The 16,153-nt window shown below is 42.8% G+C and overlaps 1 protein-coding gene across 1 annotated transcript; it reads right to left on the bottom strand.

Annotated features, from left to right (window-relative positions):
* On the bottom strand, positions 1-15,280 carry bean1 (brain expressed, associated with NEDD4, 1; the record flags this gene model as incomplete). Its single annotated transcript, XM_034216499.1, has 3 exons — positions 1-3,460; positions 12,841-12,982; positions 15,073-15,280. Coding segments are annotated over 3 exons (693 nt in total), but the record flags the coding sequence as incomplete, so codon positions are not given.
* Positions 15,281-16,153: the final 873 nt, after the last annotated feature.

The following is a 16,153-nucleotide window of genomic DNA, read 5'->3' as shown; positions in this document are numbered from 1 at the left end:
TTCAAATAAGAGTTCAGATTTATTTGATCTCCTCTACAGAAGAAAAATGATTACCAAAATCTCTAATACATATCATAACAGCAGTTCCTAATATATACATGACGTCTGTGTGACATAAAGAGAGGAAGGATGTAAAACACTGATTTACAGACGATGCACGAACAATAGTGTTAAAGTCATGACATGTGATGAACAATCTCTAGTTTCCAATACGTTTAATGAACAAATACTATAACACTTACAACCCTGAAGATCTTTACTTTCCCTATCAGCTAATAAAGCATTAACAGCTCTCACGTTACACCACATGGAAAAGTAAACCCAGGTGATTCTGGATTATTAATTCAATGTTTTTTTCGAGTGTGTTATTGTAGCTGCATCGCCCCCTGGTGGCTGATGGTGAAACTATGGGATATTTCCCTCACTATAATCTGTCATCACAATTTATTTAGCAGAAATTCAATTATTTTTAATACCACATCCACATGTAGCAGTGAAAAACACCGAGTTAGTTGCATTGGGATCATCTTATTATGGCTACAAGCTAACAGTCTGAGGCCTATCAGGCATATATTTACGAAAAAAACAATGTTGACGATAAACAACGACTAGTTTATCTAATAAGAAACGCAAAAATATGCACATATATCCTAAAATTATGAATAACAACTGTGAGCTCAGCCTCAAATGACTTCCTGTTTCAGTAAGTGGGAAGTGATGATGTGTTTCCTCAAGAATAACTAACACACACAGCTAAAAAACAATCCAGTTTCTTCCACAGGTTTAAATAAGAAGATGTTTGGAAAGCTACAGCTTTAGTGCAATAACCTCAACTATGGCTCCAACCAAGTTCAATCCTTCATGACATAGAAACACAGAAGTGAGACACAAACAAAAGCATTTATCTAAACGGTGTGTAAAGGTCTACAGTTTAAAGTGTCTCTTCTCTTTTGCATTAAGCCCCACTTCTTTATAAGGAGGGCTCTGAGCTACATCTGGCTGCTGGGGTCCAATATTATAATAATACATATATATAATAAAACCAGAGCCCTTGATAGAAAGAGTTTCGGACAACAACTTCCCTCTCTGGTGATGACATATGAATGCTGCAAATATAAAGCTGCACGTGTAAACACAGTCTTCAGTTCTATGTAATTATTTAATCGTCATTTCATAAAAAATTCTATCTTCAAACCACGAAGAACGATATTTCTACACTTAAAGGGGCCCTATTATGCTCTTTTTCAGGTTAATATTTTTCTTTTGTGGCTGTTTACATGCTTTAATGTTGAAAAAGTCTGCTCTGATTGGTTAGCTGGATGGCTCTGTTGTGATTGGTCCACCTCTTAGAGATGTCCCACCCCTTAGCCTACAGTTTGTACTCCTGCAAGTGTTATATAGTGATGTCACTTTGTTCATGAAGTAATAAAGGAGTCCCATGTGTGGTAGGGCTGCTCAATTAATCACAATTTTGGCTTGCAACGATTACGAAAACAACGTAATCGAAATAAAACGATTATTTTTTTTATTATAATTTTTTTTATTGGTTTTTCAGTTGAATTATTCTTAAAGTTCAGGGTAATCAACTGCTAAAAACAAACTGTTCATTTGTTTTCAATAAATGGATGTTTGCAAAGTAAATGGATAATCGTTTTTAATAATTGTGATATCAATTATTGACGCAAATAATCGAGATTATGATTTTTGCCATAATCGAGCAGCCCTAACGTGTGGGAGTGAAAATCCCTATGGAGGGAACACAGAGATTTTAGCTTTTGTAGACCATTTACATGCACTAAAACCTATATAACACTACAGGAAAGGGAAACATAGCATAATAGGGCCTCTTTAAAGCTACACTGCTCTAAATGTTTACACACAGAGACTGGAGATCAGCTGTTCTGGTTCTCAAAGATTTTGTGTACAATACTCAGGTTATTGTACTCTGACAGGCAGGGCCGTCCCTGGCCAACATGAGGCCCCACGCAAAGTGATATGATGAGGCCCTCTGTTTCGCGAGCGTCGACCGGGGGGGGTGGTGTGTGAGTGTAGCCTCGCAGCGGCGAAACCGTGCCGATCCACACTAATTGCGCCGCATAAGGTTTAGGTTGCGCACCCTCAGTCAGTTGAGGCCCCCTCCGCAAGTTGAGGCCCCACACAGTCTGCATGATCGGCCTGTAGGGAGGGACGGCCCTGCTGACAGGTACAATCAACACAAAAGGAAGGGGGGTACTCTGTGTGCTTTAAAACGACTTCTCTAAACACCACACTGACATTGATCACACTCTTCTACACACAGCTTTCTGTCCTCTACAGTTTGATTACAAAAGATTTGAGTTGCAGCCTAAACCCCCAAACATGAGTTCTCATTTAATACGGAGAGAGCTTTTGTCCACATAGCCAGCGTCTTTTTATCAATTGGTTCCTATGAGTATAAGGTTAGGGTTCGCCTGTTTTTGGTTGTCTAATTGAACATATTTGAACTTATTATCAAAGCGCTGGTGTTGTCACTGTAGAAAGTGGAGTAAAAGCGTATTTTTGTAAGACAGAAACTATCCTAACAAAGTCAGAAAAGGCTAATTTGTTTGAGCATGTGTGAATGAAGTATTTACTGAATCGTCTTATTCGCTCTGCGGCTGTCAGACTGAAGCTCAATCAGACAAAGTGTGAGTTAAAAACAATGTCAAACACATATCATAGTAGCACAATGAGATAGAGAGAAGGCAAAGGATTGGAGCTAGTCTGTCCTATAACAGCTGTGATACGTTATCAAGATATCGTGTCATAGAAACCTTGACAAAAGGTGCTATGTGGACGGTCAAAACATGGCAAAAAACACAGCTAGACGTGTGATGGTATTAATGGATGTTAGAGTAGGAACGTTTTTGTCCGAGGGAGCATCAATAAGAGGAAGGTGATCCAGACACATTACAATACAGTGTGTTTTCACTTCCTCCTGAAAACTGGAGCTTCTTTCCAGTCCGTTGAGCAAGTTCCCCGCCTTTTATGAAGTGTCAAATCTTATTAGAGTCACAGCTGCTCCTGACACCCATTTTATTCCCAGTGTTTGTAATAATTCAACCGGGGACATCAAACAGCGCAGGTGGAAGGAACACATTAATTAAAGTCCGACAAAATCTGGTCTGCCGCCACCTCTGATTGGTGTTTATAGAGGTCACATGGCATGAGGGGGAGGGGCTGATTGGACAAAACGGCCTCATATGGCGGCGCTGCCTCCATCGGGAAGGAAATGGAGGCGATGTGTTGATGATCCAGAGGGAAATGAGAGGGGGAGAACCAGGAGGCGCTGGCTGAAGTCTCCCCGTAGTTTGGAGATGGATCCTGGGGAGACGGATCCTGTTCCTCCCCCCTCTGACAGGGGTCCAAAAGGGAGTAAGGAGGAGGGTCGTCTGTAGGGAGGAACATCTGAGACGATCCAGGGCCGACACACTCATCGTATCTGAGGAGATAGACAGAACAAATAAGCAGTTGCTACGAAAATGCATTAATTAATTAAAGTCTCTACTTTAAAGAGTACTCTCCTGCTGATGTTCAGGTGTATATCAGTATGTAGTGTCTCTACTTTAAAGAGTCCTCTCCTGCTGATGTTCAGGTGTATATCAGTATGTAGTGTCTCTACTTTAAAGAGTCCTCTCCTGCTGATGTTCAGGTGTATATCAGTATGTAGTGTCTCTACTTTAAAGAGTCCTCTCCTGCTGATGTTCAGGTGTATATCAGTATGTAGTGTCTCTACTTTAAAGAGTCCTCTCCTGCTGATGTTCAGGTGTATATCAGTATGTAGTGTCTCTACTTTAAAGAGTCCTCTCCTGCTGATGTTCAGGTGTATATCAGTATGTAGTGTCTCTACTTTAAAGAGTCCTCTACTGCTGATGTTCAGGTGTATATCAGTATGTAGTGTCTCTACTTTAAAGAGTCCTCTCCTGCTGATGTTCAGGTGTATATCAGTATGTAGTGTCTCTACTTTAAAGAGTCCTCTCCTGCTGATGTTCAGGTGTATATCAGTATGTAGTGTCTCTACTTTAAAGAGTCCTCTCCTGCTGATGTTCAGGTGTATATCAGTATGTAGTGTCTCTACTTTAAAGAGTCCTCTCCTGCTGATGTTCAGGTGTATATCAGTATGTAGTGTCTCTACTTTAAAGAGTCCTCTCCTGCTGCGTTTGCAGAACATTTACATGCCCACAAAGCATTAAAGGGCCTCTTAAGTATCCTAGTTTGTATCTTTATGTAGTTTTCTAAATCTAATCCCATTTCCCTGAAGTGTGTATTGTACGTCACATCTCTGTGATGCTGTATATCTCCCCACTCTGACAAGGACACATAAAGAAAGAGAAATGCAGCCTAATCTTCAGAGAGACCTTTTTATGTAACAACAACACAGGAAAAAACAGCTCATGTCTCACTTTCTTTCATACCCACTCATTTACACACACTCCATGAGCAAACTCACACAAGTCTTACCAACACCACATTTCCCATAAACCCCTGCTCTCCATCGCTCCTGCACCTCTGCCAATCCTGCAAAGTGTGTGTTTTGTTAAATGTATGCTGTGTTTCATCATCACGTATGACCAAGAACAAATTGTTTAAGGCAGTATAGCCTCCCTCTGCCCTTTGCACACAGAATAAAACCTATACAAATTGTGTGTGTGTGTGTGTGTGTGTGTGTGTGTGTGTGTGTGTGTGTGTGTGTGTGTGTGTGTGTGTGTGTGTGTGTGTGTGTGTGTGTGTGTGTGTGTGTGTGTGTGTGTGTGTGTGTGTGTGTGTGTGTGTGTGTGTGTGTGTGTGTGTGTGTGTGTGTGTGTGTGTGTGTGTGTGATGACGATGGGGCAGGAAGCAGTAAATCAGTGTAACTCAATCAGAACATCAGTCTGGTAGCACAGTGCTTAAAGTGTGTGTGTGTGTGTGTGTGCGTGTGTGTGTGTGTGCATGTGTGTGTGTTTTACCTTACCCTCTTTCCTTCTGTCTTTCATCTTTCTGTCGTTATGTCTTTCTCTGTCTCCTTCACCTTCCTGTGACTATGTGTACAAACCAGTCATTTCAAAGCTAGGTGAGAGTGTGTGTGCAGTGTGTGTGCAGTGTGTGTTCCCGCATAAGAGAAAGCTATTTTAGCCTACTGGGCCACTGCAGCCACTGCTCATCTTCACACACATTTCTCCCTACTTTTATACACACATTAATCTCTATACCGCTGTGAGTGTGTATAGTTAATCATTTCAATTGGTTAATCACTGGTTGGTTATTGATAGCTTTTACTAACCGCAAATGACATTAAATGTGTCCCACTAGGAGACTTTAATGATTTTTAAAGTGTTATTACTGTCAACACCATTGTACATAGTTTTGAACTCAGTTCTGCATTTTAAACAGTATACTTGCGGTGGTTTCATTTAATAATAATATTAATGCATTTTATTTATATAGCGCTTTTCACAACTCAAACACGCTTTACAGTATGAGGGAGGGTAGACAAACAAGGACAGGCAAACAAGTAAGTATAGTAAAATAAAATAAAAAGGCAGTCAAGAGGAAGTTGATTGAGAGAGGGGGCGGGGCTTATGGGTAGACAGAGTTGAAAATATGTGTTTTGAGGCGGGACTGAAAGAATGTGAGGGACTCAGAGTCACGAAGATCTTGGGGGAGGCTCTGTCCCCAAAGCTGCAGAGTGGGAATGGATAGGAGTCCGGCTGCGGTGGATCTGAGGGACCGTGGGGGTTGATAAGGAGTGAGAAGGTTTGTGAGATAAGGGGGGGCCAGATGGTGGAGGGCTTTGTAGGTGAGGACCAGAATTTTGTAGTTGATGCGATGGGAGACAGGAAGCCAGTGGAGGTCTTTGAGGACTGGGGTGATGTGATGCCATGATTTGGTATGCGCGAGGAGACGTGCAGCTGCATTTTGAACCCGTTGGAGTCTGTTGAGGGATGTAGTGCTGATGCTGTAAAGAAGTGAGTTGCAGTGGTCAAGGCGGGAGGAAATGAAGGCATGGATTAGTCGTTCGGCTGCGGGGCGGGTGAGAGAGGGTCGGATTTTTGCAATATTGCGGAGGTGGAAAAATGAGGTTTTAACTGTTTGGTGGATGTGAGGTTCGAGGGAGAGGGTGGGGTCAAAGATTACGCCAAGGTTGCGTGCCTGATTGGAGGGGGAAACAATGGTGCCATCGATGGTGAGAGTTATGTTAGTGACCTTGCTGAGGGTGGATTTGGAGCCGATTAGGAGGAGTTCTGTTTTGTTGCTGTTCAGTTTGAGGAGGTTATGTTGCATCCAAGTTTTAATAGCTGTCAGACAGGAATCGATGTGGGTAAGGGGTGGGTTATGGAGGGATTTGGTGCTGAGGTAGATCTGAGTGTCATCAGCATAGCAGTGGAAGTCCAGGTTGAAGTGGCGGAGTATCTGACCGAGTGGGAGGATGTAAATGATGAAGAGGAGGGGGCCAAGTACTGATCCTTGAGGAACGCCTTGGGTGACTGAAACTGTGGCAGAGGAGTGGTTTGGGAGGGAGATGAAGTGGGATCGTTCAGTGAGGTAGGACTGGAGCCATCTGAGTGCAATACCTTCAATACCAATGTCCCAGAGTCGGGTGAGCAGGATGTTGTAGCTCACGGTATCGAAGGCTGCACTCGGGTCGAGGAGGATGAGAATATTGAGGGAACCAGTGTCAGCAGAGGTGAGGAGGTCATTGAGGACTTTGACGAGTGCAGTTTCTGTACTGTGGTGAGGACGAAATGCAGACTGAAGGGGTTCGTAAAGCTGGTTGGTTTGGAGATGACAGTGAATTTGTTTGGCTACAATGCGTTCAATCGTTTTTGAGAGGAATGGTAGGTTGGAGATGGGGCGGTAATTAGTGAGGGAGGAGGGATCAAGACCAGGTTTTTTGAGGATTGGAGGATTTAATCATGGAAACCCAAATTCTGCTTGTACATAATTAAATAGTATTTAATTGAATTTTCTATTCTTTTTTATGTTGTTTTTTTAATGTAATATATTTGTATTTTTAATGTATTTAAATTTAATTTGTATTTTTTTTTTTTTTTGGAACCCGCATTTCCAGGGACCTTTTTAAAATATTTATTCTGATCATTTTCTGTTGCTTTGGGAAAACTGACCTTGAGCAATTATGTCAACAGGGGGCATGTAGAGGTGAAAATTGGAGTGAGGGGAGAGAGAGAGAGAGAGAGAGGAGAGAGAGAGAGAGGAGAGAGAGAGAGAGAGAGAGAGAGAGAGAGAGAGAGAGAGAGAGAGAGATTCGGGTGTTTCACACTGAAACTCCCTCAAGCTCCTCGCCTCCCTGCGGCCTTCTACTCTGTGTGTGTGTGTGTGTGTGTGTGTGTGTGTGTGTGTGTGTGTGTGTCTTCAGAAGCCTCACGCTAATGAGTGTGGGGTTTTACACTTGTGTGTGTTCTATTGATGTGAGTGTGTTAGCGAGGTGTGGCTGAGTGAAAATAATGTCTCTCCTTTGAGATTCTCTGCTGGGAGGAACACAACTGCTTCTGTTCAGTTGAATGTCTTTGTTTTCATCATGTAAGATGACACTTAATAACTTAATCTTAATAAGTTAACACTTTTTCCTGCATCCAAATCATACTTAGGTAAAATCACAAACATATTGGCATCAAAGTATACTTTATATAAATACCCTTTTCAGAATAAAATATATAACATTAGTGGATTCTGGACTTCTTTACCTGCATGTCTACTTTATTTAATATGTTAGTTGCTTTCTCCTTTGCTGTAACAGTGTGCATTTCCCCGCTCGGGGACGACTGAAAGATCTCTAAGTTCTGATATTTTACCGTCAGGTCAGAAGCACACAGGTCATTATTAAAGGAGGACCTCTGGCATGAGTTCATGCATCAGTTGTGACGCTCTGCTACAGCACAGAGCATATGGTCTCTGTGTGTGTGTGTATGTGTGTGTGTGTATGTGTGTGTGTGTGTGTGTGTGTGTGTGTGTGTGTGTGTGTGTGTTAGTGTAAGCTGGCATGTGTCTGCACTGTGAGGTATTGAATTATTATGTTAAAGTGTATACTTTTTTCCAACATTATGGCAATGCATGCATCAGTTTATCAGGTTGCATTTACCTACACCCTGATATTATTATGCGACACAAATGGGAAAGCAAGGAGTGTGTGTTTATAAGTGTGTGCCTGTGTGTGTGTTTATAAGTGTGTGTGTGTGTGTGTGTGTGTGTGTGTGTGTGTGTGTGTGTGTGTGTGCCAAAGCTTCTCCAGCTTCTCCCTGAGAGGAAGCAGAAGCTCTCCGTCTCCACAGGTGAGCAGCTCCTCCGTGAGTTGTCTTTGGAGACGAGAGAGAGAGAGTGTGTGTGTGTGTGTGTTTGTTTTCTGACAGTGTGTGTTTGTGTCGGAAGTGTAACGTTCACAGTCTCAGTAGGTGAGCTGTTGATCTGAGTAGTGTGCGTTTCTCTCAACCATCTGTGGCTCACACACACACACACACACACACACACACACACACACACACACACACACACACACACACATACACACACACACACACACACACACACACACACACACACACACATACCATGTATACATCACTTCAGGGGACATTACATTGACTTACATGCATTTCCTGGAGACTTATCCTAACCTTAACCATAACCAACACATGCTTAACCCTAACCCTTACCCTTACCCTTACCCTAACCCTAACCCTTACCCTTACCCTTAACCTAATCCTAAACCTAACCAAGTCTTCACCCTAAAATTAATGATTCCCCTCATGGGGACCTCCAATTTGTGGTCGAGTCCCCACACGTGACTGTAAACAGATTTAGGTCCCCACGAGTATAGTAATGATAGGCCACACACACACACACACACACACCACACACACACACACACACACACACACACACACACACACACACACACACACACACACACACACACACACACACACACACACACACACACCACACACACTCTATACACAAACACACACACATCCTGCAGGTTGATCACATGACAACATCGAACAATGACTCGTCAGCATTATGATAAGCAAAATGTTTCTGAATGTATGTGTGTGTGTGTGTGTGTGTGTGTGTGTGTGTGTGTGTTGGCTGCTGTCCGGCTCACACACAGTCTGTCCACAATGCTCTGGTTTCCTGCCAGTTCTCTGACGTTGTTGTAGCTCCCTTCTCTTTTGTTTTATCCTTTTCTATCATGATGCAGATCTCGTGTTTCGTCGTCTTTGTTTGATTAGAAACGTATTAGCATTAGCGTTAGCATTGCAGTGTTTCCCATACATTGATTTATTTGTGGCGGGCCACCACAATTAAATATCGTCCGCCACAAATGGATCTCATTAAAAAAATAAAATAATAATAATATAGATAGAGTATATATTTTTGTTATGATGTTTTTTCTTTTTTGGTGGTCTAATGGAGAGTGAGGTGGGCTGATGATCGGAAGGTTGCGAGTTCAAATCCCACCTGGAACACCACCACTAGTGTGCCCTTGACTAAGACACTTAGCCCTCGGTTACTCCAGGGAGAATGTCCCTGTAATTGGTCATTGTAAGTCGCTTTGGAATAAGGCGTCTGCTAAATGCCTAAATTGTAAATCATATTTTTGGGAGAATAAACCCCACAGATCCTCAGAGTGTGTCTCACTCACTAACAACGCAACACAGAGCAACAAGAACGTTGTCTACAGTAGCCATGAACTCGCATGTATTTTCTTATTTGAGGGGGGGGGGGGGTGGATACGTGGGCCACCCGAATAGGTTAAGGGGCCTTTGGCTTTTCTTGCCGGGGGGGGCGGTGCCCCCACAAATATAATCAAATTCTGTGGGAAACACTGCATTGGCTATTCTTTCTCACGTCAACACACCTACGTACTAGGGATCGACCGATATGGCTTTTTCAAGGCCGATACCGATACCGATTATTAGTAATCAAGGAAACCGATAACCGATATTTGGAACCGATATACATTTGCAGTAAAATCAGAAAATCTTGGTGTCAAAATGTAGAATAACACAAACTCCAACACAACTCAACACAACTTCTTTGAAATGCATTTAAGCATATATTATGTTTAATTAACTTTTAAACATCTTACAACTGGTTTCCTCTCTGTGCCCTTTTCTTTAGTGCAGCCGTCTGCAATGAGTTAGAGAGAGAGACAAGAAGTGGGGCTGCAGGCTGACATGCTTAACTAACAATAATGCTTAATTTATTAGATCTATCTATCTAGCATAACATCCCAATAAGCTGCTAGCAACTGCAAAACACTAGTGCTAGCTAATGTTTTGCAAACTATAAAAAGTGAGGCTATCACAGTAGACCTAACGTTAGTCTAGGACCCTCACTTCTAATATTTTGCTAAACATTTGCTAGATACATGTTGGCTCGCTAATGAGCTTCACATATCAACCTGAAACACTGCGAGGCTCCACTCGCAGCCACCCCCCCCCCGCACCACAGTTACTCCGCTGCGAGACGCTGCACGCACCCCCAACTCTGACTGACTTCCCGCGTCGCTGTGTAACTGGGAAACTGATAGAATTGGATCATAAGATCGTGGTGTTTTTGCAACTTCAGCATAGGGGATAGGTTTATTGAACTTCGGTTTAACACATGTATGGCTCTGCCGCTCAGCGCTGCTGCTTGCTTCAGTCTGTGTCTGCGTTCTTTCGCACCTGCCTGTAATCTGAGAAGGTCCCGCCTCTCTGGCTGTCTCCCGGAAAATCTTCAGTAATAGCCTATCAGATAGCGCTGTGGGCGGGACATTGCTCGTGTACACAGAGTGGTGACTGCAGCCAGAGAAACGGCCGCATCAGAGCCAAAGTTTTATCGGCAATTTGATTAAAAAAAGGCCGATACCGATAATCGGTCAAATGCGGAATATCGACCCCTAGTACGTACACACTATAGCCACATAGACATAAACAAACATTAGCAACCAGCTCATCTGATGTAATTTACAAGTGAAAACTAAAAACGATCATCCTTTAAACCTTTAATAAGGAACAATCAAAACATTAATTACATTTCCTGTCTAGGGACCGTTGACTTTCACCCTTGTTTACATGTTGTTTCTCACACCTTAACTCTTAGTTTAAAGTGTACAAACAAACACAGATAATCAGTTCAATTACAATTTCTAAAATGAATGATGTTGTACTGTTTTAAAACACGATGGTACGGTTTCTACCCCGTGCTGCTATTAATCAGGATGTGTGTGTTTATCGTAAACATTGTGGTGCATTATGGGAGCTGTGATGGGAACATTTTCTTGGCCCACATAAAGGTCCTGCAGCACAAAGCTTTACTTAAACACCGGAGCAAACAAAACCCCCGCTGCTGACCAGGTGTAAGCCCTCCACAGATAATGCATCGTAAGGATAATGCACTTAGTTTTACAACATAGCAGGAAGAACATGATCGGAGCTTTGGTTCAGTCCCAACATCCTGCTATTCAGGTTCAACCCTAGTGAAGAATAAGCATCTCGAATGTGTGTTTTCCTTAGAGTTCCATTTAATTTAATTTACATTGATGCTGAAAGTCGTAAAGTTTTCAAATGACCGGGACATCAGAAAGTCACACACACTTTTCTGAGTCAGTAAATGAACTCTCTTTTAATGAACAAATAGAAAAGATAAGATGCTATCCAACCTCTGATCGATTCATTTGGGGGTAAAGTGATTGGATGACTCCAAGGCAGAGCAAGGGGAAACACACACACACACACACCACACACACACACACACACACACACACACACACACACACACACACACACACGCGCACACACACACACACACACACACACACACACACACACACACACACACACACACACACACCACACACACACACCATATATACATACCATGTATACATACCATGTATACATCCCTTCAGGGGACATTACATTGACTTACATGCATTTCCTGGAGACTTATCCTAACCTTAACCATAACCAACACATGCCTAACCCTAACCCTAACCCTAACCCTAACCCTAACCCTAACCAAGTCTTCACCCTAAAATTAATGATTCCCCCTCCATTTTGTCCCCGTAAGGTAGGCGAGTCCCCACATGTGACTGTGTAAACAGATTTAGGTCCCCATAAGTATAGTAATGCTAGGCCACACACACACACACACACAACACACACACACACACACACACACACACACACACACACACACACACACACACCACACACACACACACCACACACAACACACACACACACACACACACACACACACACACACAGCAGGGAAGGGATGTATGTGAATTATTAAAGTTGCCAATTAGACCAGCTGACATTTAGATCAAAAACACCGTGACATTGGCCTTTTAGCGAACTCTTTCTTCCTCTTACACAACAAACAGAAAGAGCTCTAACGTTTATCGCTGCACCAGAGGAAGAAATACTCCCCAATAAATGGATTATCAAGCCGAGAGGACAGAGAAGAGTCGGGGAAACGAGCTGAATCACCAGTAACGTTTTTTAGATTTGACTTTTGACATCATTGGCAACAAGGAGGAGTGGTTGCTTGATAACACATAACATAGCTGGTGTTGGGTGAGGACAGACGGGTTTGATTTAGAAAGCCCCCTTTAAAATGTATTTTAATGTTGTAAATCTTACTTTTTGTAATGCAACTGTAAGGGAATGTAATCATTAATGCATGGTGGACTACTCAACTTTCGATATGAGTTAAAAATCTGCCATATTAATAATGAATGAATGAAAAGCATGTCTGTCAGTTTCATGTGTGTTTTGACAGCAGGCTTCAGATTTTACATTTGATTGTTTAAACATTTAAAGTAGTACTTACCGTGGTGGTGAGTCGGGGTAAAAGCTGTTGACCTGGGACAAAGTCTCTCTGTACGAATCAAAGTCTAAACCCGGAGGGAAATCTTCTAAGCAGGTCGATCTCAGCTCTCCTACTGAGCCTCCGTAGGAAAAACCATCCAGACCTGCAGGGAAATGAAACCAGTGAACTCTCACGATTCATGATTTCATTATGGTTGGACACACTTCTTGGTAGTCAGCTGAATGAAATGTATATATGTGTGACCATAACATGTGTAGGAGCCAATTAACACTGTCTAACACTGTTACCTTGGTTGCTGATTGGCTAATGGTTACACAAGCCAAAACATCGTTATGACATCATCAAGTGGCCAAAATCTGATCAGCTCATTTTCAGACAGGTTTTTACAGAAATGGATCAGGACAAAAAGAGAGAATCTTTGTTCCTGAAACTTTCAGAGTCTCTTTCCACAGAGGGGACACATGTTGATGTAGAAGAGACATGAAGAAGAGGGGACACATGTTGATGTAGAAGAGACATGAAGAAGAGGGGACACATGTTCATGTAGAAGAGACATGAAGAAGAGGGGACACATGTTGATGTAGAAGAGACATGAAGAAGAGGGGACACATGTTGATGTAGAAGAGACATGAAGAAGAGGGGACAACATGTTGATGTAGAAGATACATGGAGAAGGAGGGGACACATGTTGATGTAGAAGAGACATGAAGAAGAGGGGACACATGTTGATGTGAGAGGAGACATGGAGAAGAGGGGACACATGTTGATGTAGAAGAGACATGGAGAAGAGGGGACACATGTTGATGTAGAAGAGACATGAAGAAGAGGGGACACATGCTGATGTAGAAGAGACATGTGAGAAGAGAGGGGACACATGTTGATGTAGAAGAGACATGAAGAAGAGGGACACATGTTGATGTAGAAGAGACATGGAGAAGAGGGACACATGTTGATGTAGAAGAGACATGAAGAAGAGGGGGACACATGTTGATGTAGAAAGAGACATGAAGAAGAGGGGACACATGTTCATGTAGAAGAGACATGAAGAAGAGGGGACACATGTTGATGTAGAAGAGACATGAAGAAGAGGGGACACATGTTGATGTAGAAAGAGACATGAAGAAGAGGGGACACATGTTGATGTAGAAGAGACATGGAGAAGAGGGGACACATTTGATGTAGAAGAGACATGAAGAAGAGGGACACATGTTGATGTAGAAGAGACATGGGAGAAGAGGGGACACATGTTGATGTAGAAGAGACATGGAGAAGAGGGGACACATGTTGATGTAGAAGAGACATGAAGAAGAGGGGACACATGCTGATGTAGAAGAGACATGGAGAAGAGGGGACACATGTTGATGTAGAAGAGACATGAAGAAGATGAGGACACATGGTGATGTAGAGAGACATGGAGAAGAGGGGACACATGTTGATGTAGAAGAGGACATGAAGAAGAGGGGACACATGTTGATGTAGAAGAGACATGAAGAAGAGGGGACACATGTGATGTAGAAGAGACATGAGAAGAGGGGACCACAGGTTGATGTAAGACATGAAGAAGAGGACACATGTCTGATGTAGAAGAGACATGAAGAAGAGGGGACACATGCTGATGTAGAAGAGACATGAAGAAGAGGGGACCAATGATTGATGTAGAAGAGACATGAGAAGAGGGGACACATGCTTGATGTAGAAGAGACATGAAGAAGAGGGGACACATGCTGATGTAGAAGAGACATGAAGAAGAGGGGACACATGCTGATGTAGAAGAGACATGAAGAAGAGGGGACACATGTTGATGAAGAAGAGACATGAAGAAGAGGGGGACACATGTTGATGTAGAAGAGACATGAAGAAGAGGGGACACATGTTGAGGTAGAAGAGACATGAAGAAGAGGTGACACCTGTTGATGTAGAAGAGACATGAAGAAGAGGGGACACATGTTGATGAAGAAGAGACATGAAGAAGAGGGGACACATGTTGATGTAGAAGAGACATGAAGAAGAGGGGACACATGTTGATGTAGAAGAGACATGAAGAAGAGGTGACACATGTTGATGTAGAAGAGACATGAAGAAGAGGGGACACATGTTGATGTAGAAGAGACATGAAGAGAGGGGACACATGTTGATGTAGAAGAGACATGAAGAAGAGGATTTTGCATATTAGGTGAACTTTTAATGCTGCATATATATAAGTCAGTGAGGAAGTGAGAGTTTGATGCTGACCGTAGCTCGCTCTGAGGTGAGGGTTTCGGAGGCGGCTGTCTTTGCGCAGGCTGCCGACGATGATGGTGACGCAGGAGAGGAAGAGCACCAGACCTATAACGATCCCCGCCAGCACCAGAGGAGACACCAGCAGAGACGCCTCCCCCCCCGACTCCCTCTCGCTGCGGCAGTCCGGGAACTCCCCATGGCTCTGGTTGGAGCTCACTGTGAAGAGAGGGAAATGTCAGGATGGAAAAAAACAATTCAACGATGATCTCTCACTGACTTTGAGAGGCGTAGTTCAGTCTGATCAGAACAGGATATTGATAAGAGCAAGTTCATCCAAACCAGCCGTTCCCAACCTGTGGGCCTCCAAACAATTTGCAAAAAATATGATTTGTGTGGATTTGTATTTGAACCTCCTTTCCTTTCTCTTTCTTGATCCTCCATAGCAACGGTCATTCCAGTCCTTGACAGTCGTCTGTTCTACTGGATTAACAACATGTCACATGTTCTGAATCGACCAATCAGAACTTAATTTAGCCTCTGTATCGTTTATGGTTGAATGTGGGCTGCGAAACATTTTAGATTCTTAAGTGGGCCCTGAGTTGAAAAAGGTTGGGAACCGCTGATCTTAGCTGTTTAATATGAGCCAAAGTGCTGTTATGCTGTTCTTATTGCCTTCTTTAGTTTATGTGACAAAGACCTGATGTTTCCCCATAAACATGACGTACAAAAAGCTGCATGAAGTTGCAATAATACATTTAAATCCCCCTGCCAGCTCTGCCAGATTTAGAAGCACTTCTTTAATTTGATTCACCATGAATCCAGAGTAAAATGCTTTTGTGTGCTTAAAGTAAAGGGGAATAAGTAACACCAGTGTAATTTGTGAGATTATGACCTTCCTGGCCAAAGTTACAGAGGGGGTGCCAAATCCGGCAGCCATAACACCAACTGTGCCAGATTTAGAAGCCCCCCTGCCATTTTATACACCATGAATCCAGGGTAAATTGCTTTTGTGTGCTAGAGGGAAATAGCTAAAACCACTGTGATTTGGATGAGTTTAGGACCCTCCTGGCCAAAGTTACATGTCATGCTTTTC

Source organism: Gymnodraco acuticeps, unplaced genomic scaffold (assembly GCF_902827175.1).
Source record: "Gymnodraco acuticeps unplaced genomic scaffold, fGymAcu1.1, whole genome shotgun sequence".
NCBI classification, from domain to species: domain Eukaryota; kingdom Metazoa; phylum Chordata; class Actinopteri; order Perciformes; family Bathydraconidae; genus Gymnodraco; species Gymnodraco acuticeps.
The sequence above is the reverse complement of the archived record's forward strand: the minus strand, read 5'-3'. Positions and strand labels throughout refer to the sequence as shown.